The sequence below is a fragment of the Oryza glaberrima genome, chromosome 6 (assembly GCF_000147395.1).
Source record: "Oryza glaberrima chromosome 6, OglaRS2, whole genome shotgun sequence".
Lineage (NCBI taxonomy): Eukaryota > Viridiplantae > Streptophyta > Magnoliopsida > Poales > Poaceae > Oryza > Oryza glaberrima.
This window is the reverse complement of record NC_068331.1, coordinates 20,006,580-20,033,808: the sequence shown is the minus strand read 5'-3', so window position 1 is coordinate 20,033,808 and position 27,229 is coordinate 20,006,580. Positions and strand designations below refer to the sequence as shown.

The window sequence follows — 27,229 nt, the reverse complement described above, 5'->3', positions numbered from 1 at the left end:
ACCCAACAGCACACACGGCCACACGCCCACACGGGCATTCCCATCAGTAATAACAGGATAAGTTGATCATAACAATAGAAACAACAGTCAATTCGCATATAATGGCATACGAATCGACCATCATTGACACATTCAATTTTATCATGATTACATCAGTTGTGAATATGAGGTTGAATGGATGCAGGTGCGGTACAGGCATGGAACATACGCAAAGGAAGTTTCAACATAAAAGTCACCCTCCACAGCTTAACAATACACCCACCATCCCTCCAGCTATTCGGGCTCCTCTTGGCAGAACACTGGACACAATGGCCTCCTCAAGATTCAACATTTGATTGTAGTACGGCACACCACACACTACCTTGTCAGGGGAGCCCATTTTCAGCTTTGCAAGAAGATGATTAGGTTCTAAAACCCTTAAGGTGAGAAATGTTATTTGCCCTTTGGCATACACAGGTATAAGCAGACAAGTGTAAATGTCGTCATACCACACTTCGTCCTATGGTCCAGTGCAAAACAATGAATTAAAATCCTGAATGCCGCTGCGCATGTTCTGGTAACAGCCTGCTCACGAGCTCTGGGTGTGTATTTGCTAACTGCAAAACAGGTGATACAAAGAGCTCTCTGTTCAGTAACTTCTACTATAAGCATCTCTGCTAGGTAATAATATGCCTAGGCTAGTAGGCTATACAACAAAATGTGATGCTACAAAAGCTGGGGGCATATATGTCCAAAGCATACAACCCTGCTAGCTGTTTGTCTCTAAAATATTTTCAATGATTGAATCACTGCTATTTCTTGGAGCTCCATAGTCCATATACTAGTAAAATGCCATACTACAGTATTGTAGCATTATATTACTTTTGTAACAAATCTACAGATACCATTTTTCATGTCCAAAAATACTTAGCACATATAATGATAGTAAAAAATTACAGAAGTTTGATTACAAGCTCTACAAACGGAGATGTATTTAGGTATGATGCGACAATGGTATTGTCTTGAAATAACTTACTTCTTGCTTAAAGTTGAACAGAGGCGGAAACGGACGGCCATTTGGCAGTTTTGCATGTGGTTCTCGTAGCTCATCAAAAAATGAATGAGCACATGCCTCCAGCTGTAATAATAACACAAAGAGTAATTAAGAGGCTTGCAGGACATGCCAAATATTTTTATCATATATCAGATGACCTAATTGGGAACAAGACAAGACAAAAAGAAAATATATTTCAGAGCAAGAGAGGAAGTGATAAATTTCAGAGCAAGAGAGGAAGTGATAAAAGCTTGAGATATGGTGATTATTTTATTAACTAACTTGTACGTGTGTATGATGAACATTACGACAAGCATAAATTCTGTGTGAAAATGCAAGTGATAACATCAACTCATCACTTCCAATTTTGAAACCAATATTTCTTCAATTGGCTAAGAGAGCGGGCCAAATCAATCCAACAACCCTTATGCAAGTTGTTAAACCATGAAAGGTGGGATAGGTCGGTACTTCATGCCTCTATTCACTTGCATTCCTACCAGTAGAAGCATAGACTCTAAAAATGTCACATTATTTTGACTTCAGAGGATTTAAAATAGAATATAGTGAGCATAACCTGTACTCCCTCCGTTTCACAATGTAAGTCATTCTAGCATTTCCCACATTTATATTGATGTTAATGAATCTAGACATATATATCTATCTAGATTCATTAACATAAATATGAATGTGGGAAATGCTAGAATGACTTACATTGTGAAACGGAGGGAGTAACAAGGTACACAACTAAACATGCACAAAGGAAGGGTGTGGATAACATCAGGTGAAGCAGAAGTTCATAGCGCATGACACTAAGTTTTTCCACAAATTAATGTCAGAACATCAAGTACGCATGAACAGTACAAAATCACAAAGAGAGCTGAAGGGAGTGATAAAAGCTATTGTATATATTCGATATGTCTAACATGGAGATAAAAAATTATCCAGTGAATGCCTTCCCTACTAGACTGTATACATCATAGTAATGAGGAATACATTGCTAGCATATTATGTGATATTAGAATTTTAAGAATGGAAGAAGGAAAACTGAAAGTGCGTCTAGGCCCCTAATTATTTTGGTGATTAATAATAATGTGATTAGAGAGGACTAACAACTTATTTGAGTATGAGTTGAGGACTCCTAGACGGTTAGGTGTCACTCTTGATCCACTGATTCACTTGTGGTTGGCCAGGAGAAGTTTGTGAGGGTCAGATCTCACCACCGAAAGGAAAGAGTTACCATTAGTGGAATGAGTGTTTTGTGCAACCTCTAGAGGAAAGGGTTAGCGAAGACCTAGCTCTTGGTGAGCTCCTCAACGGAGACTAGAATCCCCTCAAGTATTCAAACTTCAGGAACACCTCATCTTGCAAGAACCTCGGTGAAATCCCTCTCTCCCTCCTCTAGCATTGCTTGTTTGTGGCACTACTAGTCTAGTTGCTGTTTGTGCTTGTTCTTCATATTTGTGAGTACCTAGATCTAGCATACTTTGAGCTGTGCGTTTACTCTGTGATTTTCAGAATTTCCGAAAAGCTTTGCTTCCGCATTTACTTAAGTTTCAAATTAGCCCATTCACCCCCCCCCCCCCCCCCCCCCCCCCCGCGTCCTTCCTAGGCCTAAGTGACCCTTTCAGGACTAACAGAGAACACTATGAATTCATGGTTCCGATGACCTAACTGTCTTCTTTTTTACTTGCACATTAGACATTCAAGCCCATTGGGTGGCAAGAGAAGGAAGCAGGGTCACTCGGCATGAATAGAAGATGGTGCATTGTTCTGTGCATAATGTTTAGGACAAACTGTTCTCGCATCACTGGGGTTTGATTTCGTAGATTTCAGGAAAATTCTGAACCCCAATGAGAAACCAGAAACTATCTTGATTTCACCCAAGTTTCCTAGTAAATTCAAGCAACACATTTTTTTTTAATTTCTCAATGTTGAATTGTTGTTGTTTCCTCAACCTTGAACAGCATTAGCTCTTCGATTCTTTTGATTAGCACCAAATAACCAACCGTTTACCAACATAATTTGAAATATAGGGTCACACACAACCACATGATGAGAAATGGGGTCACTAGCATGGATGTACAAACTTTAATTAACCAAAACGAGCACTGTGAGTCCGAGTCTAGCGACAACTACCATTACCATGTTCTATCATCTGGTTCTTTTTAGTGAATTTCAAATGTGTGTAAAATTTAATAGGCATGCAGCAATTTTAATATACTTTCAAGTTTCAATCAGGAAATCAAGCATCAAAAACTTACCGCAGTACATCGCAGATTTGGCGAATACTGAAGGAGACGGGACACAAGATCTATTGCTTCGGGAGGCATTCGCTTGTGGAAGATCTGCAGTAATACCATTGCAAAATTACTTCATGGGGAACTCCTAACGGATGATGCAAGTTATATGCATAGTGCACACTGAAATTTCACGTCTTCATTTGTCTGACAATGTTGACTCAAACTGGAGATACTTCTCAATCCACCAATGAAGTATTGAATTTAAATGGTGCAGTATAAGGAGAGTGGTCCACATACCTTGTGCCATGGGCATGCTTTTATCTGCGGAAATTTGAATTCTGTGTAATTGGGATTCATACAACGGATTTCCTCTCGCGTTGGAGTACCCAAAACCTGCAAGAAGTTACTGTTTTTCAATTCTTTCAAAAATGAGATAGTAAATTTGCTACAAACTTTTAAGAACTAAGTACCTTAATTATCTCAACAAGCTGGTCCACTGCACTTTCACCAGGAAACAGAGGCTGATAAAATTGCAAAAGAAAGGATGCATTTAGTATAATTCAAGATGCCACTACCACAACTGAACAAGTTAAGAAATGATAAAAACAAAATATAAGAGTACTTACTTGACCAAGAAGCAGCTCAGCAAGAACACATCCAGCAGACCATATATCAATTGATGTTGTGTACTCAGTTGCACCAAATATGAGCTCAGGAGCACGATAGTAACGTGAGCATATGTAAGATATATTTGCTTCACCTTTAATCTGGCAGTTTGGCATTTAAATACAGTATTAAAAAGTAGAACTGGACAAGAAAGAACCTATGGATAGGCTGTATAGAACCATTTTCTATCAAGAGGATTGTTCAGTTAATTTCCATGTAAATAATACAAAAGTAATTCATGTGATTAGTTTACATATAAGCACATAAAAACCAAACGAACATGCCCAATCTGAACAGAGTCAATGGTAGCATTAAACTGGCCTCAATCACTCATTAAATCAACAATAATTTGACTACAGGTAGTTGAACAAGAAGCTTAAATAGACCAATAGTTGATTATAATGATTTTATTAACTTAAAAGTTTAGATAAAATATATAGATAACATTAAGTTTTAAAGTCATAACTACCATTATGTTTACTATTATGTTCTCTTGTGTTATAGTATAGATTAGGCCAACAAGGTTGAAGTCAAGGATCTATCACCAATGACCAATTAATATTGGGTCATTTGTTTTACTAACATTAGAGCAATAACAAAACTAGAAATTACATATTGCTTACTAAAATACTTTAAATAAAAGCAAAATTAACATAAGTAACACAATAACCACCATGATATGGTCTAGTAGCATCCGCCACAAATCAAATATGATTATATGAACATGCAATTGGAATGCAGTCATTATAGCTCAAGAAGACAATAACATTATCTATCAGCCTTTACATACCAGCATTTTAGCACTCCCAAAATCACAGACCTTCACTTGGTGGGTAAGAGGATCAACCTATCAACACAATCAAAACCAAGAATTTTCAGCTGCAGCAGTGTGAAAACATGATACGCTTGGTAAGAAGAAAAGGGCATACCAAGATATTTTGTGGCTTTATATCTCGGTGACAAACTCCAGGAACAGTGTGAATGTAAGCTAATCCGCGGAATATCTGCATGAGATAGAATGGAATATTAGCAATTAAGTAATGAGCACCATTTAAGTTAAGCATTAAAACAACACACACTAGAACCATCACCCACCTGATACATGTAAAGTTTGACATATATAAGTGGCATCCTCTGCTTCATATCTTTGTAGTGTTTCAGGACACGATAAAGTGACTCGGGAACAAACTCCATGACTAAGTTAAGGAAAAGTTCATCTCTGCTTGTGGTAGAGAAGAAACAATGCTTTAGGGAGATGACATTGCAATGATCCATTGATCGCATTATCTGTAACTCTCTGTTCTTGTATCGTTTGTCCTGTAAGACCTTCTTAATGGCAACAGTTTCACCAGTCTCAAGGCATTTTGCCTGCATGCACATGCACAAGACTAATACGATAAAGTTATGTAATCCAGAATCATGGTGAGAACATCAGGAAGATATCTCTAACCTGGAATACAACACCAAAGGATCCAGTTCCAACAACTCGTTCAGCCATATAGCTAATAGTCTAGAGGACAAAAAGTTAGAATCAAGTTAGAATGAAATTATTATCTCCATACTTAAGAAACTTCATGCGACATTCTTTGTCCAAAAATAATAGCATACCCTTTTGGGCTCATCGTTCTTCCCTCCAATAGTAGTTGAAATTATATGACCTGTGACTGGATCATTTCCTCCCATTATAGTGGGACCATGCTGCCATGACATGGAAACGAACCATAAGATAGGGCAAGACATAGGCAATATAATGATCAGCAACCAGAAGAAACTTAAACAAACAATCAAGCTCATGAAGTTCGTAGTTCATAAAAACCTAGAACTAACAGATGCCATCAGTTTACAGGAGCTATTTCAGTATTAGCAGTAGAAAGCTTTACGTGATTCCAAGTAACATTACCTAAATACTACAAAGGCATTTCGGTGATTGCACTAACCGGTAAAACCAAGTGTCTGAACCCATATAGGCAAACGTGGCATGTTTGAACTGTATTCCCGCCGAAAGCTGGTATATCAACTAAATGACCTAAAAACTAATGGGCATTCCCAGTTTTAACTTAAAAATTAATGCGCATTTTCAATTTTAACTTAAAAATTAATTGGCATTTCCACTTTAACTCAAATAAACAACAATCCATGCAGAAACTACTGGAGAACAATACCATCCGAACAGGTCAACAGGACACATAAACACTGGCCCATAGACAATCCAACACCCTAAGCTAACTGCCATTTCACATTAATCCTCACAAGCTAACTAGAAGGAAGCAAGCTTGGGATGCACAAAAGTTGCCACCAGAGAGCGGTAACGCTCGCAAAGCGCCCAGGCGCCCAGCACGTTCGCCTCTCCGCGAAGCAATGCGTAACCACGCAAAGCACAGTCTAGCGCTAATCACCACAGGATTAGTCATTAGTCCCCAAAATGGCAGAAACGGGAGTAATCCATAGTAGAAATAATACGGCGCGGGCAGATCCGGAGCGCGCCCAGCTCCCACAAAACGAATCGACAGCAGCTAGCAGATCCACCGCCGAGGCGGCAGATCCAGGTACGCCGTGGGGAGGGGAAGGGTGCTGGTCAAAGCATATGGAAACCCTAGCCGCTCGGGCGGCCCAGCCCAGTGCCGCGCGGCCCCCGCACGCGGCGGGAGGACGGCGAACGCTCACCTTCTCCTCGGCGGACGCACGCGGCGGGTCGTCGACCTGCATCGCGTCGACGGCGACGGCGACGGCGCCACCGGCCCCGGCAAGGTCGGGCCCACCTGGCATCGCGGCCATGGGAGGAGGGGAGGGGGCAGTCGGGGTAGTGGCCCCGCTGCTGCGGCGGCGGCGATGGCCGCGGAGGCGGCTCTCTCGTCTTCCTCTCTCACTACTCTCTCTCTCTCTCCTCGGTGATGGGAGGAGGCTGCTTCGGCGCGGCTGCTGCTGCTGCTGCTACCGTGAGGAAGCCATCATCATCAGTAGACAGCGACACGCTCTTTTTTTCTTTTTTTTTCTCTTTTTCTTTTTCCACTCCGGAATGATATTATTACCGCAGTGGCGCACTGGCGCTGCGCCCGATAGCTCGTGCGCTTACGGGCCGCCAGCAGATGGGCCGAAATTCCGGTCATTACGAACTGATGGGCCGTGGACTTTGGGTCTATGTGCTTCGATGGGTCGGGAAGAAGGCCCATCGAAACAAGTCTGCTATTACGGGCCACATGGCCCAATGGACAGTAAGGCATGTATTGATGGGGGCTCTTTTAAGGTATATTTTCGTGTTGGAATAAGTCCACTTTAACTTCCTTAAATATAGGTCCAATCTAACTCATAGGAGTATATGTTAACCGTGATATCAGATATCTTAACCTTCCAACTATTAAACTGGTATAATTTGACTCCCCTAACAGAATTGATGGTAGTTTTCGCTGACGTGGCATGTCTTGAGCCATCCCGTTGAGTCAGTATGTGGGACCCACATGTCATTCTCTCTTCTTCCCTTATTTATCCTTCCCCTTTCTCTCATTTCTCTTCCCCATTCAGGCTTTAGCCCTTTCTTCACAGCCGGCTTCACCGCTTCACCACGGTGGCAGGATGATGAGGAGGAGCGGCGCGGCAAGACGACGGCGGGGCTCTACTCTCTCTCCCTCTCCCACACCGGCTTTCCATGGCGGCACCAGCACAACCTCCTCCTCTTGTTGTTACGCCACCATCGACGCAGCCGCCACCTCCACTGCCACCACTTCTCCTGTGCCATGGCCTGCTTCCCCGTCTCTCCTCTCGTGCTAGGGCCGCACGCCTTACCCATGATGGGTGGTGTCGACCACATTCTGCTTTGCGCCATCGCTCAGCCGCATCGGGTGGTCACGTCAGGAGGGGGGCTCCTGGCTGTTGTCGCTCCACGCTGGCCTAGCTTCTTCTCTGTCAGTGGTCGGCGACTCTTCCTAGGTGCTCTCTGCGTTGCTCCCATTCGTCGTCGCCGCCACCACCGTCGTTGCCACGCTTGGCAATCCCGCTCCCTGGAGGTATGAAGCCACCCGAGAGCCTGGAGGTGCAGTGCTGGGGTAGACATCACAGAGGCCACGAGCGCAGCTTGGCCTTCCTCGCCACTCGCCAGGCGCACCCCCAAGCGCCCTAGGAGCCAAATCCAAATGACGACCATGCGCAGATCCTTTATCCCTCCTCGAATGCAGCCGCCCTTGCTCCTCTTCCCACTAGCGCTAGGGGGCACCTTTGTTGAGCACTCGTGGCAATACGGGGATACTGATCGGGCAAAAGGCATGGTGGGGAGAGCGCGCGTGGGTGGGTGTGTGGGGCCACAGGAGATGCCATTGTCGCTCCTGGTGGCATCCGTCCACCACCGTCGTCCCTCGCCAACGGTGTCGCCAAGGGGAGGAGGTGGCCCGTCGTCCTGCTACGCTTAGAGCCGAGAAGAAGACAGGGGTATGTGGAGAGAGGTTGGTAGAGAGAGGGAGAGGTTGGAGTATATATTAAGGTTTGATAACAAAAACTATAATGCTCATCATTAAATGGTGTATAGGTAAGAATGAGAGAGTGGTTGAGGACTTAAGTGTAGAATAGGAAGAAATTTGAACGAAAAGTGATTAACGAGACAATTAGTACTCTATATTTTGAGATAAATTTAAATCTTAAAAATACAATTACTATGGGACAGAGGTAGTGCTTTACATAGGATCATCCGGATCCCTGTTAGTGACATCGATCAACTATAGCAACTAGACTCATTTTGTCGTTATTAGAGTGAAAAATATAATTTACTATAAATATGTAAAAGTATAAGTTGAGGTTATATTTTATTTGATAACATGTGCAAAAAATAAAGGACATTATACCTCTTGAAACGAAGGTATTACAGCATAATTTTAGAGCAAGTTTTCTGCACCACCACCGGCTGCACGTGACATTCTCCGTCTTCCCCCGGCCGTTCGAGCAACGGATAAGCTGGCGGCGCCGCCGGCCGACATGTTTAGTAGAGACCAATGGAGTAGCATTCGAGTAGTGTACGTACGTGCAGCAGGTCAAAATTACAAAACAGCGATGTCTGCATGGACCGGCCGCCCTTTCCGGCACGTCCCATCTTTTGACGCCCCTCTTTTGGGGATTATTCGGACATTCAGTTTTGCACGCTTGCGTGGTCAAACTTGTTTGAACAACTCACTTGGAGCCTTGGACTAGGGTTGCTTCCGTAACTTCTCTTTTTTTTCTCTCTCTCTCTCTAAGCACGTCATTCTCCGATAATTATGGATTTATGGTGGGTACAACTGAAGAGAATTTCCTTTAGGAAAAAAACATCACCACTACTTGTGATAATTGATATATTTTTTGTTCCACAGTAAGTTAAGCTAGACATATCTTAGTTCTAGATTAATTTATTATGAGACAGTTGAATTATAACATATATATATACTGCTTGTAATAGTCGAATTAGATAACTATCCATTGGAAAGGCACCGTGAGCATATGTTTCTGCCATCATTGGCTATATAACTCCTTTTCTTTTCTTTCAAAATTTGTACATTGCCCTGGCCATTTTATCGACAGTATGTTCGGCCGATCGAGTAGCTTATTATATTCAGGCCTATAATTGGTTCGTGCATATTACCCTCTCCCTGTTTTTCGATTGATACAGATAAGAACAGATCTTGAAAATCATTTTGAGAAAAAAAAAGGAGCGCTCTCGTGGGTCCCCCACTAATTTTCCTATATAGGACCCATTTAGGTTGTAGACGGACTATAATTGGTCGTGTTTAGAAAAATAAGCTCATTTTCGCGTGCGGTTCATTTAAGAGACCTTCGCGTGCGGTTATTTTCACATGCGACTTATTAAGAGAGTCACACGCAAAAATACCCACTCCCTCTTTTTCCTCTTAGCCACTTTAAAGTTTCCCCTCGTTCTCTCCTCTCCTCTCTCCTCTCTATCTCTTTTTCTTCTCTCCTCTCCTCTTTTTCTCCTCTCCTCTCTCCTCTTTTTCCTAGTCATGCGCCCTCTCCTCTCATCCCAATGGCGGCGGCGCACGTCGGTGGCGCGGGATCTGGCGAGCGGCAGCTAACCCCCACACGGATCTGGCGGCCGGCCACCCTCCCCCCTCGGGATCCGGCTCCCCTCCCTCCCCTTCCTTCCCTCCCCAAATCCGGCGGAGGGGAGGGGCGTCAGCAGCGGTGCGGCCGAAGGGGAGCGCAGAGGCCTGTGGGAGCACGGATCCGATGGCCGGCCACCCTCCCCCGCAGGATCCGGCTCCCCTCCCCTCCCCTTCCTTCCCTCCCCAGACCCGGCGGAGGAGAGGAGCGTCGGCGGCGGTGCGGCTGGAGGGGACCGTGGAGGCTGGAGGGAGGGCGAATCCGGCCACCGCCGACGAGGGTGGGAGCGGTGTCCTCGGCCGATGACGTCGACGGCGGTGGCGGCAGGGAGCGGCGGCGCCGCCGCCAATTCTAGGTTTTCATGGTTTTTTGAATTTTATTTTGGATTTCTGTTTTTCCGTGCGGGCGACATAAGCACCCGCACACAAAAATCACGATTTTGCAGATCCCTGGGTGCGTGCGGGCCGTCCACCGCACGCGAAAACTGGTTTTGACCGTACAGAAAAACCCTTTCTAGTAGTAGTGCGCAAGAGCAAGTTGGATACTTTAAAAAGGGCTTCAGTAATTATTTTTTTTTTGGACATTGGCGGAATCAACAAATTCTTAGACGGCTGACAAATGCAACGTGTCCAAAACAAGACAAAGATTTTTCACAGACAACATGCAAACACTACTTAAAAAAATAATTTTTCTTAGCAGCTAAAATCAATCTTTGCTAACGGATAGGCTAGCCTCCTACAACCAAAGGCAAGAGAAAATCAAAGATTTTCATAGGTGGGACTTCACCCGCCAGCACAATTTATTTCTACTAGCAGTATGTCATGCGGGCCGCCAGCGACTATCGGTTTCGTTGGCATATGTGTTATGACAGCCGCATGTGAAGCTCATTTTTGGATTTTTTTTTTCTTTTTTCGAAAATATGCACATGCATATGCTCTCTGACAGCCAGCAAAGAAGTTCAAAGAAAAATTGAAAATGCCCAGATGCAGCGGCCCTGCATTCTCAATCCACATTACAAAGCAAATCCAACGACAAGAACATGTCACAATAGAAATCCACATATCAATGACCACAATTTCCAAAAAAAAAAAAATGGTTTTCCCCATGCATCTCCAATGCTAGCCGTCGAAGATCAACCTTGCCTCTATCATTGTTCTTAGGCCCACCAATGGGACAACGCGCGGAGGTCGGCGAGAGAGACGGAGTATGCACTCGACGAGGAAGTGCATTGCTGGCCAGTCGGTCGTTGTCGCCGGATCCACCGCCTCTCCATCGTCCGAGCCCGCCCGCCTACTGCCACCACCGCCAGATCCGGGCGAGGGGCAGCCGCCTCTGCCGGATCCCGGGGGAGGGGGGGGGGTCGCCCGCCGCTCCCGGTCGCCTGCCGCCGCTGGAGCTGAAGAAGGCGAAGAGGTTGGAGCCGGAGGAGAAGGAGAAGGAGGCGGCGCCGGCGCCGGCGGTGTGGCTTGCGGGGGCGCGAGCTTGACGCGGTTGCACGGTGCTAGCTCTTGAGTGGAAGATAAGGGGGAATACTGAGAGGAGGAGAGGAAAGTGAGGAGAAGATAAGGGGGAGAGAGAAGTGAAACTTGAATTTTTTTTAAACATGTTGAGAGGGAAAGAGTATTTTTCCGTGCGGGCCTGTTAAGAGCCCCACGTCCAAAAATAGAGTATTTTTCCGTGTGGGCATGTTAAGAGGCCCGTCTACGAAAATTGATTTTTACGTGCGGTGAGCTGCACACAAAAATGGAGGATGATTTTCGCAGACGTGACCAGTTATGGTCCGTCTACAATCTAAATGGGTCCCTGTACAGGAAAAATCGTTTTTTATAGTGATATTTGCAGTCAGAAATGTATTTTTTTTCATTTTTCTTTAGCTTTTGTTGTATACTTAAAGTACTCCTTCTATTATAATATAACGCCAAGCAACCTATTTGGCCGTTCGAAAAAAAGATAAACTGGTCTCCAACCCAGCCAGAGTGTTGACTGGCACATGCTCATATTTGGCGTACACCATCAATGTTTACGGTTCATTTTACATTATTTACTGGATCGTTGAAACAGATTATTTGCTCCACGTTTAAAAAATACATTTTGTCAATAAATTTTCTTCTATCTATACTGTATTGCTTGAACAACTTATTTATATTTGATAAATTTATTTACTGAAATATTTAATTTATCTCTATAATCGATAATCCATGAGACCATGACAACAATTAATCCGCTCGATAATCTGTTTTCAGCTAAGCCTCAATTCAGATTTTGCACTTAATAAATAACATGATTATCTATTATATACTAAAAGTCTATTAAACTTCCTACAAACACTCCTAAACCGCCATGTGGCTCCTACAAACGCTCTTATACCGCCATGTGGCACTCTAACAAATTATAGAAATTCTGAGGAAAAAACAAAAATCCAACCATCGGTTTTTACTTAATACGGTGAACCCATCGTTTTACACCATTATATCTATCTTATAACAGGAAAAAAATCTCAAAGCCCATGCATCCGTATCCCCTCCGTCATGTACATACCCCAACCTAAGTACGTACGCGTGTCAAAAAAAAAAAAACCACGTACGTACGTCCCCCATCTTCTCTCTCTTTTTTTCCATTTATTTACGAGTAAATTGGATGCTATTATAATTTTGTAAAGTTTAAGATATGCTATCGGTATCTCAATAACATGTAGGACCCACATGAGTCAATGACATATGGGTCAGGATGGCATATCTTAAATTTTACAAAATTATAATGGTATGGTTCCAATTTTCCCTTTATTATTTTTATTTATAGGTAGCAAATTTTTATATTAAAATATTAATATTAAATAATTATAATTTCTTATAATATATTTGATTTTAATTATGCCATGTGTTGGTGTGTATATACACATAAGAAATAGACCATTTGGATATAAACTCATATCCTTTATATGATAACTAAATATTAACACATATCATGCCATTGTAAATGATCTACCCTCTCTCCTTGCTCAGTTTATTATCCATATTTTCTAGCTAGCAGCTTAGTATATAAATAATTACTATATAATAAAGATTCATTAAAATATCATACAGATCTATCCATTATATAATAACGGTCCATTATACATCCTTTATAGTGTTCCTAGCTCATCACATGGTACATCTAATAACTTACAAAAGGTACTACAAATACTACGAAAGAAACATTTAATCATTGATTTCCATTTAAATCGATAAACCTATTATTTTTAACATTAAATCTATCTATATAAAACTTTTAAATAAAAAACGTCTTTTCCCCTTCCTCCCTCTTCCTCTCATCTACATTATTCTAAAAACATGCACATGTAAATTAAAACTACAATATCAAACAAAAATTAGAAATTCGACTATTAAATAGTGTTTTGTCAAGAGACAACATCCCTACTATTTTTACATGTCATCTGAATTGACATAATAAAATATGAAATAATTGAAAAAAAATCACATATACTCATAATTTATATGAAATATGCCTTTTACCATGGACTCACTATTTTTTTACCATTAGATTTATCTTAATAGATAGACAAAAAGAGAAAAGGCCCAATCCCATCCCTCATGTCCGGCTTCCCTATTATGTTATGTCCGTACGTATGCATGTCTGCGCCCTCCCCCCTCATGCACGAGCACAACCTCGCCGCCTCTTTTCCTTCTTTCCCATTGTCCTATTTTCATGCTTATTAGTTAGATAGAAAACATATTTTGTGATAGCAATTTTTAAACAACTACCATCTAAACTATTTTTTTATCTGTGCACCTCATTAGATTATTTGCAGTAAACTTTCATGAGTCCAAATCCAAATTAACTATATTTAACAAGTAAAAGAAATAAATTACTTTAGACCATATTTTGGAGACTAGCTATTGGTCAGTCATAAATATTTAGGAAAAGCCACAAAGATTTTTAAACCATATGATTAAGAGCATGTTGCTTACATTACAACAATGTGAAACGCTTTTAAGTTGTTAGATAACACGTTTGTGGAAAATAACAAATACCGACGAAGAATATTTGTGGAGAAAACATACTTCGAAGTGTGACCGTGCTATTTGGTTAATATTATGTTCTTATAAGCTTTTGAAACATGCAGCCCACAATACATGCCCGCGCGAATACCTTCCTAGTTATAGCATAACATAGATGACCTACATGCTATCAGACACGAGTACTTAGTTTAATTGAATTGGACGCATCCATGGATACAATGTTTAACTCGCTTGTCACGCCCCGAACTAGCCCTGAACGGAACTAGCCCATGATGCTCCAAATTAACCTATTTATCGATACCAGTCCCAGGAAACAATGCTGGTATCACAGGAAGACAGAATATCACAGCGACAGAGGTCTTTTTATTATAGAGTAGGAGTACAGTCATGTTGGGCTGCGGACAGATCCCGAGCTCACAACTGCATTACAAAAGGGGAAAGCGGAAGCCAAGACTTGGACCAAACATCACAGGCGCGACTTGGGAACTAGGCCGAAACCCTAAAACTCATCGTAGCCGACTTGCTCCTGGAAGAACTCCTCGTCAGCGGGATCCACATCATCTTCTTCAGCGACTGGGGGGGATTATTTATATAGAGCAAGGGTGAGTACAGGAGTACTCAGCAAGCCATGGGAATTAAGTGTTTAATGCAGGCTTCAAAGGAAAGGCTGTTGTTTTTGCAATTGATTTTATTTAACCTCCTTTTTGAAACAACTAAGTGAGTGCTTCTCGAACGACACGGATGAGATAGTGCGTCTCGTCCGGTCGGAGTATGTGCAATGTATCAATCTTTGAATTAATCAAGGTTGGCACCCGGCCAACAGCTTTCAAACGGCCACCCGGGCCTGGCTGATCCCATCAGCCGCAGATTTTCCAAACATCGAACCCATTCCACAACAGCAATTTCACAAAGCAGTAGTCAAACAAAACTACGCTAGGAATCACCTCACATCCGCCCATGACCGTGGGCACAGCTGTTCGAACAGTTTGTTAACCTCTGCAGAGGGGGGGTACACTTTACCCACACGACATTACTAACCCGGATCATCCAGCCCGTGCAGAACGGCCACGTCTAGAGACCTTAAGGCTTTCATGACAAGGCATTTCGAAAGCCGACACAGGTTCACCATATGCCAACGAGAGGGGTCCCAGACCAACACCAGATTAGGTCCCAGACCATACTGTGCCAGGAAGCCCGGGGGTTCTCCCCGACACCACTCCATTGAATCCACATGTCTCTTGGCATCAAGGCTCCCCCGATTAGCAATTTACTCAGCCAAGGGTGTCCCATTTCACCCATGTGGTCGCACTTGTCTTATGTTCGAATGAAATTCCAAGGAAACGGTCCTTAAGTGCAAGAGCGGGAAACCGTACTCCCGGTACGTCCCCCGATCCGCGATTTTGGAAATTCATTTAGTTCGCAAGCACCGACCCAGGTGTCGGGTTTTCCAAGTCTTTTGTAAAACCCAAGTTTTACCCATCGTTGGATGTTTTAAATTTTGTGGGGGGGGGGGGGGTGTTCCGATGCGCGTGCCTGAAGGCCCGTACATTGAAGCACAACAGTTGACAAAGGAGGGTTAAGTGTTCAATAATTCAAGGAGGGTAATTGCAGCAATTAGGATTGGGACCGCCAGGCTATCTCGCAAGCCGCGGCCGAATTGCTTGTGTAAATCCTATTCATGCAATACTTGCGGAAAAGAAATACTTAGATTTAAATTATAGGTGCAAGATGATCAAAGGTGACTTGCCTTGCTCGAGATCTTGAGCTTGATCCTCGAAATCCTCGCACTACGGGTCTCCGGGCTCCAAAACTACACGCGAAACGGGACAACGCAACAAACGGCGAAAATAAAGCCCTATTATTGACCTCTAAGCGTGCCATTAGATAGATCTCGAGATTTGAGGAATTTTGGAAGTTGAACGGAGTCAAACGGACTTATGGTTGGGAAGATATTGAATTTCTAAGATTATTGGATTTTTGATCTAAAGGAAAAGGATTTATTTAAATCTTTTTTGAGAAAAGAAAAGAAAGAGGGAGGGGAATTAGACTTCGCGGGCGGCTTGAGCGCGGCCCGAGAGGGGTTGGCGCGGCCCGGCCTTGCCATTGGGCCGGCCGGCCCGAGGGGCGGCCCAAGGGGGCTCGCGGGGAGGGGAGGAGAGAGGGAGCCGGTGGGCCGGGTCCACCTTGCGTGGTCCCGGGTGGGACCCGCTTGTCGGCTGCTCGGCTCACCGTGAGCGAGGTGCACGCGGGGCGCGCTAGGGTACGGGGGAGGGACGCGGTGCGTGCGAGCGGTTCGCGGAGGACGCGGATGCGGCGGGCCCACGCGCAGCCTCGCGGCTCGCGGTGGACCGCGCGCGCGAGCGGGGCCGGAGGGAGCGGCCAACCGGGTCAGCCGATCCGGTCGTGCCGAGGTGGCACCGACGTGGCGCCTACGTGGCCGTCACGCGGGCCGACTGGAGGAAGACGAAGGCGCCGGCCGCGAATGGACGGCGGGCGGCGGCGGTTTCTCCGGGACGCCGTGCGACGACGAGGGGCGACGGGGTGTACATCGGAATGACGAGGGAGAACGAGAGGGAGCGAGCCAACGGCTTCGATTCGCCGGAGGGAGTTCGACAGCGGCGGATTGCAGCGGCAGCAATCGGCGGTGAGAAGAGGGGAAAACGGCGACGAGGTCACGAGGGGCTGATTCCCGGCGGTGAGAGCATCTACGCGGCTACGGTAATCCATCCCTTGCGCCGGATTAGGAGGAAATGCACCGAGGGAGGCCGGCAACGAGAGGCGCTACCGAGCTCGGGCGGCGACGGCGGCGAGCACACAGCGAGCGACGGCAGCAGTCGGGGCGGCGCCAGCTAGCTACGGAGAGGCTACACAAGCTTCTACCGAAAGCTAAGAGGAAGAGGGGGGACGAGGAGGGAGAACGGGGAGATGCACTACCGTGCGGGCGGGCGCAGTGACGATGGCCGACGGCGCGGGGCGTGATCACTCTGGCCTCGGGCCGGGGAAGAGGAAGGAGGGGGGGTGCGCCCGGAGTCCCCTTCACATGTCCTTCGCACGCACCGGCTCTCCTGGCGCTTGGCGATGAACGGCGGAGGCGAGATAGAGGAGCGGCAATGGCACGGTGGCGGCGAGCGAAACGGGGGAAGGAATTGATGGGAGGGCGCCTTGGTTTAATAGGAGGGCAATGTCGGTTTGGGAATCGACCTAGGGTGGTCAAGGAGCGAGCTGGCGCTTCGACGCTCGCGGCCAAAACAGCGACAGAGGGCATGACGCCGGCGGAAGAAGAGAAAAAGGGAAAAAGGAAGGAAGAAAAGGGGGGCTTGCCCCTTGCCACTTTGGGAAAAGGAGGAGGGAGAGGGGGCGACGCGGCAGAGGGGGGGAGGAGCTCTGCCTCCGTCCCTTGGAAGCTAGCGCGCGGTGGTTGCGGGGCCGGGTCGATGACGACGGCGATGACGGCGGGGGTGGTGTGGAGCGGAGCGGCGACACGGGCGGCAGGCGCGGGCAGGCATGGCAGATGCTGACGGCGGCGGCGACCAGGCGGTCGGCCACCACGGCGCGCGAGCGGGAAGCAACGGCGCGCAGCGATTTGAGCGGTGCGGCTTGGGCACGCGTGCTGGCCCGCGGGGCCGAGCGGCTGCGCGGCTACAGGCACGGCAGGGCAGCGGGGCCGGGCGGCGCAGACGGCGCAGGCGCGGCACGGGCGGTGACCACGCGGGCGATCGCGCGAAGCAACGGCGCGTGGGGGCCGATTTCGCGGGCGGGGAGCTCGCCGGGGATGGAGGCGGGGAGAGGGAGAGCGAGGGGGAGGCGCTCGGCGCGGCTCTCGCGCACGCGCATGCGCACGCGCGGGCAGAGCGAGGGAGAGAGGGAGAGAGAGAGATAGGGAGGGAGAGAGGGATGGGGGGAAGAGAGAGATGGGCCGAGAGGAATTCGGCCCATCGAACCTGAGGGAGGCAACATAGACTTTTGCGGAGGAATTGATTTGGGAAGGAAAATTGAGATTAGGGTTTGGATTTAACGATGGATTGGGGATTCGAGATCCGGAATGGCACGGAGACTGACTGCAAGCGAAGAAATAATTTTCGCAATTAGGGTTTTTAGAATTTAAATTTTCCCGCTAGGCGCCACGACGGAACGGGCGCTAAGGGGGGTAACATGCATGCATGCTTGATGTATATCACAATAAGGCTTTTCAGCAGATATGCGTGCATCGTCGCAACGATGATATGCTTGATCTTCAATTCTTCATCATCGATCACTACATCATTTATTCATTAGCTACTTGCTTTTTTTTTTCTGGGCCTTTTTTATCTTCAGTAGTGGACGTTAATTATTGTTAGTTATCCCAAATAAGATGCGTGTGAGCAATCACATTTGTCACCTTTGTGTGTGTGTGTGTGTGTGTGTGTGTGTGTGGTGTGTGTGTATATATATATATATATATATATATATATATATATATATATATATATATATATATCCTGATTGATTGGCTGATGCGCTGCACAAAACAGTTTCTTATGTATATATGTTATAGTTTGGCATGATCCACTGTCACCAAATACGGCCAAGTGAAATGCTAGAAACAAAGCATCTTTGAAATTTGGCCTAGCAGAGACAAAATGCTTTTACATAGTGACAAATTTTAAATTCAAACAATCATGTACTTTTGCATAGCTCTGTTATCTGAATTGTCATCGATGGTGATCCTTCATTTGGCTCGTACCAGTATCAGACCTATTGGTTCTTTCTAACAGCAAGCCTACACTGAACCTTGAATAATATATCCTTTTGTGACAACAAGGCCATGTCGAATTAATCTTTGCAGAATGCCTACCTTTTGCTCTTATGTATATATGCTGAATTTTAATGACAACTAGGCTAGCTCTTTTCCATGATCTTCCTATCTTTGTATATATGAAACATGCCAGCACTACTCCAAATGGCATAAAAGATTACAATTCTACATAGAGTGAGCCACATGCCCAAAGTGCATGCATATATGTACCCGCTCATCACAAACTCGCAGTCACGTCCATGAATTAATTCATGCATGGCTCAACGTCTCATCGATGCATAGTCACATCGATCGCTGAGAAGTCTATCTACTACTCCCTCCGTTATAAAATATAAGGCATAACCACCCCTAACCCAAAGATCAAGAAATAATTATTATTATCTTATAGTTTGGATCATCCTAATAAATACAATGCATGCATATCCAATAGAATTAGAGAACATGAGAGTGGATGATTTAAAAAATAATAATTTAATGGAGAATGGGTCATAGTTAATTGCTTACATTATGAAACATCTTTAAAAAAAGTGGTTGTGTAGTATTATGGAATGGAGGGAGTATTAGCTAGCTTAAATGCTTAGTAATTAGGTAGCAAATCAAATTAAACTGCAGCAGGTTGCTATCGAACACAGGTTGTATAATTCTCGCGTGTTAAATTGGTTATTAATTACTCCCCTATCTCTTTTCGGTTAAGAAGTGCTTATCTCAGGCAAAAGACCGGAGCTGACACCGGTTAGCGTTAGTCGTTGCAAGTTTGAAAACTTACTACTTCTTTCAACATGGATGACAGTGAGACGCACGCTTACAAATTTCTACAATGTTTAATTAGACGAAAGCGATTGATTTCTACACGTATGGTCACCACGGAACAGTTTCATATATGTATATCATGCATGGTCTTATCTCCAGATAATCTTATCCTCGATTATTCATTCGTTGCCCGTGACATGAAAGTGCCATGTAATGTTAATTAATTGTTACGTTAACCTCTCATGTGATGTGTTGGATAATTTGGTCTCTTTGTGATTTTTTTTATTTAGTTTGCCTGATACTCGCTCCTTAAAAAAAACAACACATTTAATTTTTGGATGATTTTTTGTGAGACTGATAGAGTATATAATTAACAATATGTTCTAAAACACTGTAGCTGATGAATAGCTAGCCTGGATATTTCCCATTCCTCCATTTTCAAATATATGACGTGATATTGAATTTTAACATCATATTTAACTATCCATCTTATTAAACATTTTAGCATAAATATATTAAAAATATAGGATCTTTAATGATAACACAAGCCCAAACAAAATAAAATATTGATATATATAAAGCTTTTCTAATAAAATAAATGGTCAATCATCATGTTCGAAAGTCAACAATATTACGTGTTTAAAATGGATGTACTACTATTATATGAAGAACCATGGAATCCTCCCAGTACCTCCACATATGCACTTTGATCACACTAGTGGAGGACTGATCTTTTCCTATGGTATCCAAAATCATAATTATCCCGGTTAGATTAAGAACTAGTATTAAATATACTCCAAATCATCAACCGAGACTAAAATTTAATTTTTAGTCCCGGTTGATAACACGAATCGGGACTAAACATGAAGAATAATCTAGCTCTCAAGCTGGGTGGACGACCACCAACTTAAACACGGCCGGTTTGCGCCGTGACTCAGTTAGAAATAGCCGTGAAAAAACCATATAAATTAACCAACAGTAGCTTCGGTCGATCGGTACACGTGCTATCAGTCCTAAGTGCGTGGATTGTCCTTGATGTCCACTAATACAGATATGCGCTTTCAAACTAAAATAAGCATATCCTCCGAAGATTGCCGAACCATCCTTGCTTAATAGTTTTCAAACCTGCAGCACACAATTAACCAAGCAAGCATTGCATGCATCCAACAATGTACTGCACTACTATCAACGTATATCAACATCGATCCTTTTGGTCCATTTTGCGGCCGGATGGCTGGCCTGATTGTACGTGCATCCTACGACCATTCTTCCCCTCGGGCGAAATTTCCTCCCATGTCACATGAGCCCATGTATCGAGAGATGATCATCATATGACGACGTGCACGGGCCACACACATAATCATATTACTAGCTACTAGCCTACTATACTATATGGCCATAATATTCAGGAAAGTGACGAGCTAACACATGCAATAATTCGTGCCGATATCGAGATCGATCGACACGGGAGGTTGATGACTATGGGATTGCTCATCATGTTTTGGCTTCCGGCTGGCTAACAAATACTCCCTCCATTTTTTAATAGATGACGCCGTTTACTTTTTCTCACATGTTTGACCATTCGTCTTATTCAAAAATTTTATGCAAATATAAAAGATATAAATCACACTTAAAGTACTACGAGTGATAAAACAACTCATAACAAAATAAATTATAATGACGTAAATTTTTTAAATAAGACGAATGGTTAAACATGTGAGAAAAAGTCAACGGCGACATCTATTGAAAACGGAGGTAGTATATAAGTAGTTTAGCAACGAGACGACGACGACGTGCAGGAGACTCTGGGACCCATGCCTGAATCGCGCTTGCCAGGACAGCTTATTGGTCAACCAAGTCCGGCGCTGCAGCCTGCATGCAGAGAGTGCAGAGAGTTTGGCTGAAAATTTTGTTCTAAACCACTACTAGTCGTCTACTACTACACCTCGTGTGTGCCGCGTGCAGCAGGAGATCGATCGATCGATCGATCCAACCGAATGCATGGGCCAGCGGGTAGCATATGGCGGCACACTATAAATTGGAGGCCACCCCTGTGCGTCTCGTCCCATCCAACTCATCTCAGGATCGAGTTGTGTACGTTTGTAGTGTGCTGCTCTCTCTGCTACCTTGTGTCGAGATGGCCGGAGTGGTGATCACCGGGCGGGCCTTGGTGGCCGCCGTCGCTGTCGTGGTCGCCGTTTTGCTCGGCGGCGCGGCGGAGGCGCAGCAGCTGTCCCCCAACTTCTACTCGAGGACGTGCCCCAACCTGGCCTCCATCGTGCGGTCCGGGATGGCGTCCGCCGTGCGGACGGAGCCCCGGATGGGGGCCTCCATCCTTCGCCTCTTCTTCCATGATTGCTTCGTCAATGTAATTAAGCAACGCAACATTATTTTTAATTAATTTTTTTGGCTGGTGCTGTTGCTGATGAATGATCATGAGCTCATGAGTTATGGTTTTATGGTTGTCTGGTGGGGTTGGTTGCAGGGATGTGACGGCTCGATCCTGCTTGACGACACGTCGACGTTCACCGGCGAGAAGAGCGCCGGCCCGAACGCCAACTCGGCCCGCGGGTTCGAGGTGATCGACGCCATCAAGACGCAGGTGGAGGCCTCCTGCAAGGGCACCGTCTCCTGCGCCGACATCCTCGCCCTCGCCGCCCGCGACGGCGTCAACCTGGTCAGTGTACTACATACGCTGCTCTGACACGTACGTGAAACCACCCGTACGTCACAGAAATTTTACCAGTGGCTGACATGTTCTTTTGGTGTGCAGCTGGGTGGGCCGACGTGGAGCGTGGCGCTGGGGCGGAAGGACTCGCGCACGGCGAGCCAGAGCGCGGCGAACAGCAACCTGCCGGGGCCCGGGTCGAGCCTCGCCACGCTCATCAGCATGTTCGGCAACCAGGGCCTCTCGGCGCGCGACATGACGGCGCTGTCGGGCGCCCACACCATCGGCCGCGCCCAGTGCCAGTTCTTCCGCAGCCGCATCTACACCGAGCGCAACATCAACGCCTCCTTCGCGTCGCTCCGGCAGCAGACGTGCCCGCGCTCCGGCGGCGACGCCAACCTCGCGCCGTTCGACGTGCAGACGCCCGACGCCTTCGACAACGCCTATTACCAGAACCTCGTGTCGCAGCGCGGCCTGCTCCACTCCGACCAGGAGCTCTTCAATGGCGGCTCGCAGGACGGCCTCGTCAGGCAGTACAGCACCAACCCCTCCCAGTTCTCCTCCGACTTCGTCTCCGCCATGGTCAAGATGGGCAACCTGCTGCCGTCCTCCGGCACCGCCACGGAGGTCAGGCTCAACTGCAGGAAGGTGAACTAATTAAGGATGATAAACCCCAATTCCCATCGCATTGCATTTGCAGGTGATCATTTCCGATGATCACCGTCTTCGCCGACGCCCTGGGAACCAATGCGCCGGTGAGATATCAAAACACAAGAAGAGACGAAACGTGAAATACTTGTTTGATAATGTATTACCACAAAGTGTAATAATGTGCGACGCTTATATATGATGATATATACCATGGTAAATTATCGCAACCACGACAATGTATTTTTTTTTATGATGCATGATAATATAATCCTTGCTGTTAAAGAAAAGGACAAAGAAGTTCCTAGTGCACTTACCACAGCTTGATTTTGTGGACGTCGCAAATTTGCAATTTGCGAAGTGTCGTATCGAAATGGTTGCACATGCAAGGTGAATGTGATGGACGCTGTCGGTTTCTACAAAAGTCCACACGAATTTGACGCACCTTTCCTTTGGCGATATCAAAGAAAACCAAAGGGGAATAAATTCGCGGCGCATGGGATCTTCAGGGTTTGATATGGTTATCATATCACTCCTAGCATGCAGACATTCTGACATCTACTCAAGGCAGATAAAAATGAGAAGCAGAGTATCAAAAGAAAAGAGAAAAGCAGAGGAACAAGGCATCAATACTTTCTGACAGAGACCAAAGCATCAATTTGTTATTACAAAACTATATGATAATGTGGCGCAGTGGCAGTATATTCCTTCAGGTGTATGGAACGAAAGTTTCTTTCATTATTGAAAACAAAGGAACGAATAACGAATAAATAGTCTTTAAAAGGAAAAAAAGTCCCCATACCCCCCTAAACTTTGATTGAATATCTGTGTAGCACAATAAACTTTGAAATTGGACAATCAACTCCCTGAATTTTACAATATCATTTATATAACCTTCTAAGGTAGTTTTGCATAGTGGTTTTTATCTAATGTATATATAAGTTGGATAAAGTTTGATCACGTGACATACACATTGGACATATATATTAAAATATCCAATTAAATATTTATTCTTTACCTCTTGTTAGCTCTCATTTACAAATGAGTACCAACATAATAATAGTATAATATCTATAAATCAATTACTTACAACTGATGATACACAAATATCTTATATTAGTTATTCAAAGCTACTTATATTTAACTAGCTTCCAAATATCCAAAACCATCATATGGGGAAATTTGAACGGTATTGTAAAGTTTAGGGTGCTGGATATCCGATTTTCGATTTTAAAGTTTAGGGTGTTAGATGGACTTCCATACAATGTTTAGGGGAATATTTGGACTTTTTCCTTTTAAAAAAAGTAAAGAAACGATGCATTTTGTTTCTCAGTTTAAGAGAAAAGCATGATCTTTGTCACATCTATCTCTTTCCCAGCAGTTCTTAGCACCAGTATAGATATTAAGAGCTTCTTTTGGGTAGAGGATTTTTGCAATATTTTTGTGGGAATTCAACAACTAATTCTTCTTGTAGAGGACATGGTTCAACAACTAATTCAACAACTATACCAGTTGGGCACTTGGAAAAAGCTCCTATATTAATGTGTTAATATAAACAAAATGCTGCATTGGAAACACTGTGAACTCTTTTAATTTAATTTTTCCACATTACATAATTTCTAAATTTAAAATTAACAAATATGGAAGTTCTTTTTTTTTGAAAAAAAAGGTCAAGGCGGAGAGCCTCCCAACCTAAATGCTTTCATTTGCAAAAGGAACGAGAGGCATTACACAGCCATGGGATTATTTTTTAACGACTTGCATGAGACGGTGCGAAGTTCTATTGATAGAGCCGGAAAAAAATTACAAGATTACGACCATGGAGGGTCGTAGCTAGGAAAAAGGAAAAAATATACCACCACCTACACACCGACATTGCCAACACACAAGCCCAGGAGAAGGCTAGCACCGGACCGGCCGCCGCTAAGCGTGACCGACCGCCACTAGACCAACAAAGCTCCACCACCACACTAGCTTTGCCGACATGTGGGACCCCTGCACCGGCGCCCCTAGCCGGCCAACCTTCGTGCACCGGAGTCCACTCCACACCCATCGGCAACTCCTCCTCACACCTAGGTCGCCTCCTCCACCGCCGGCTGCGCCTCACTGCGCCAAGCCGGCCTCCTCCACCGGACGCGCCTCGCGCCAATTCGGCCTCCCTCCATCGGTCGCGCCTCTTGCGCCAAGCCGGCCTCCATCTCCGCCGCCCGCGCCTCTTGCGCGGAGCCGGCCTCCGCTGCCATCGGCTGCGCTTCTCTGCGCCAAGCCGATCTCCGACCCCTCCACCCAACGATGCCGCGCCGGCCAGATGCAACCGTCTCCCACGCCCTCGGCAAGCCGTCTGAGGCCGCCATGCCTCTGATGACCGCCACGGTCACCACCACCGCAGCCGCTGCTGTCGAACACTCAGCCACCTCGCCATCGCCATCCTCGCCTCGCACCCGACTCTTTCCCCGCTGCCAACGTCGCCACCGCCTCCACAGTCACGGCCGCCGTCGCCGCTGCCACCGACGTGAGCCACCGCCTCCGCAAACTGCCGCTGCACCGTCGCCCTCCACCACCAAGCAGCCAGCAACCGCCGCCGCTGCCACCAACAGGCGTCGCCAGCCGACCACCCAGATCCGGCCGAGAGCCGCCGTGGACGCTGCCGATCGCGAGCGCCGTCGGCAGCCACCGCCGCCGACAGCACCACCTCTAGAAGCTCCTGCCAATGGATGTTGCCGCCGCTGTCGCGGGCCTAGCACCGCTGTCGCCGCCGCGACGAGTGCCCCTTCCACGAGCTTGCGCTGCTATTGCCGCCACGTCGTCGCGAGCTCCACCGCCCCCGCCACGAGCTGGCTCGATCCGGCCGCCGGGTGGCTAGATCTGCCGCCGGGGGGCCAGATCCGCCTTCAGCGCGGCCGGATCCGACGCCTCTGCCGCCGTCGTCATCCCCGCCGCCGTCGTCCCAGCCTTTGCCGTCCCCGCCGCCGTCGACCTAGCTGCGCCTCTGCCGACGCCATCGCCTTTCCCGCCGCCATGTCCATCTCCGCCGCCAGCCGCCACCCCGCCAGATCCGCCCGAGGCGGCGGGGATCTGGCAGTAACCGTCGCCACTGCCCTGGGCTGCTCCCCCGGCCGCCCGGACGAGACGAGGTCGACGAGAAAACGAGGAGCCCCGCCGCCGCTGTCCTTGCGGCCGCGCGGCTTTGCCGGCGGCCGCTCAGGCGGCGGCGAGGCGGAGGAGGAAGATGGGGGGAGGGGGCAGCCGGAGATCAACGCCTCCCGTGCCGCCCGTGGGGGAGGGCGACGCGAGAGGTTAACTGAAGCCTCGATATCAAGAATTCGAAAAGACTTTCTCACAGGCATGGGATTAGATACAATAGATATTTGCTAATGGGGAGGAGAAACAAGATTGCTAACACGAGACTACATGTCGCTCGTCTGCGTAGCCTAAAGAGAGGTTTGCTCGACACGTGGTGGCATGGATAGGAGGTTCAGATTTTGAAAATAAGTTTTGAAAGATGTCATTTTTAAAATTAAAAAGATTAAAAATAATTAAAAAGGGTTTGTCAATATATCAGTTGACAGAAATTCCAGCTCATATCTTTCAAATGTTGGCACTAGGTATGCTTTAAGATTCGTGTGTAACAGTGATCTTATCCTTTTCTTTCCCTTCCCCTTCTCCCCCAGCCACACACAACACGAGTGCGAGGTGAGCTCGCCCGCTCACTTCCTTGAGCAACATCACTGCCGGTGTCACCCCGCACCACCGCCCAGCGTCGCCAGCTGGCCGGAAGGCACCGGTGAGGCCCCCTCAGTTAGCTTCCTTCCCCTTCCACCCTCTCCTCCTCCTGAAGTCGGCGGTGGTGAGGTGCCTCTGTCTCACTGTCTTCCTCGTCCCTATCAGCTCCCTACCAACGGATCCACCAGCGGCCACCACATCGTAATCAGTCACTTTGTTTTGCACCCACCGCCGATGCCAACCCACAACCCTCCTCCACCCCCCACCACATCCCCCGGGATTTGGTGGCGCCTCTGCCGCCTCACCGCTCTCCCGAGTCCACCACCCACCGCCAGCCCTTCGTAACCCATGGTTAATTATCCCTCTAAAGCTAGCGAACTCCTCCCTCTACCCTTCTCCCCTCACCTCCCTACCACGTCCCGACCTCAACCCAGACCCTAAATGATCAGGGTCATCGCCGCCGTTCATTAAAGTTCAACAAGATCGCTGGAGTTCAAGAAGCTCATTAGAGCACAAATCGCAAGTAAATATGAAGGTTAGAAATTTGCAAGATTTTACCCTCATTTTTCGAATGCGTTTTAGCAATTCTGTAAAAAAGAAATTCCATTCTTG

General features: G+C 46.3%; 2 protein-coding genes across 2 annotated transcripts; one reads left to right on the top strand and one right to left on the bottom strand.

The window, feature by feature from the left end:
- Positions 1-43: 43 nt before the first annotated feature.
- LOC127776594 (shaggy-related protein kinase GSK4) lies at positions 44-6,930 on the bottom strand. The gene is made up of 12 exons (XM_052303028.1): positions 6,604-6,930; positions 5,548-5,637; positions 5,390-5,449; positions 5,035-5,307; positions 4,869-4,943; positions 4,730-4,786; positions 3,900-4,040; positions 3,744-3,794; positions 3,571-3,666; positions 3,295-3,378; positions 1,016-1,117; positions 44-596 (listed from the first exon to the last, which is right to left on the bottom strand). The coding sequence occupies exons 1-12, from the start codon at positions 6,712-6,714 to the stop codon at positions 525-527; spliced, it is 1,212 nt and encodes a 403-aa protein (XP_052158988.1). The 5' UTR covers positions 6,715-6,930; the 3' UTR covers positions 44-524.
- Positions 6,931-21,583: 14,653 nt separating this feature from the next.
- LOC127776610 (peroxidase P7-like) lies at positions 21,584-23,124 on the top strand. The gene is made up of 3 exons (XM_052303074.1): positions 21,584-21,946; positions 22,064-22,255; positions 22,352-23,124. The coding sequence occupies exons 1-3, from the start codon at positions 21,599-21,601 to the stop codon at positions 22,901-22,903; spliced, it is 1,092 nt and encodes a 363-aa protein (XP_052159034.1). The 5' UTR covers positions 21,584-21,598; the 3' UTR covers positions 22,904-23,124.
- Positions 23,125-27,229: the final 4,105 nt, after the last annotated feature.

Coding starts and splice junctions, on each gene's coding strand:
- LOC127776610 (XM_052303074.1), top strand. CDS start 21,599: ATGGCGGCACACTATAAATTGGAGGCCACCCCTGTGCGTCTCGTCCCA. Junction 21,947..22,063: donor TCCATGATTGCTTCGTCAAT/GTAATTAAGCAA, acceptor GGTTGGTTGCAG/GGATGTGACGGCTCGATCCT. Junction 22,256..22,351: donor CCCGCGACGGCGTCAACCTG/GTCAGTGTACTA, acceptor TTTGGTGTGCAG/CTGGGTGGGCCGACGTGGAG.
- LOC127776594 (XM_052303028.1), bottom strand. CDS start 6,714: ATGGCCGCGATGCCAGGTGGGCCCGACCTTGCCGGGGCCGGTGGCGCC. Junction 5,308..5,389: donor CCTTTGGTGTTGTATTCCAG/GTTAGAGATATC, acceptor ATGTGCATGCAG/GCAAAATGCCTTGAGACTGG. Junction 4,944..5,034: donor TCAAACTTTACATGTATCAG/GTGGGTGATGGT, acceptor TATCTCATGCAG/ATATTCCGCGGATTAGCTTA.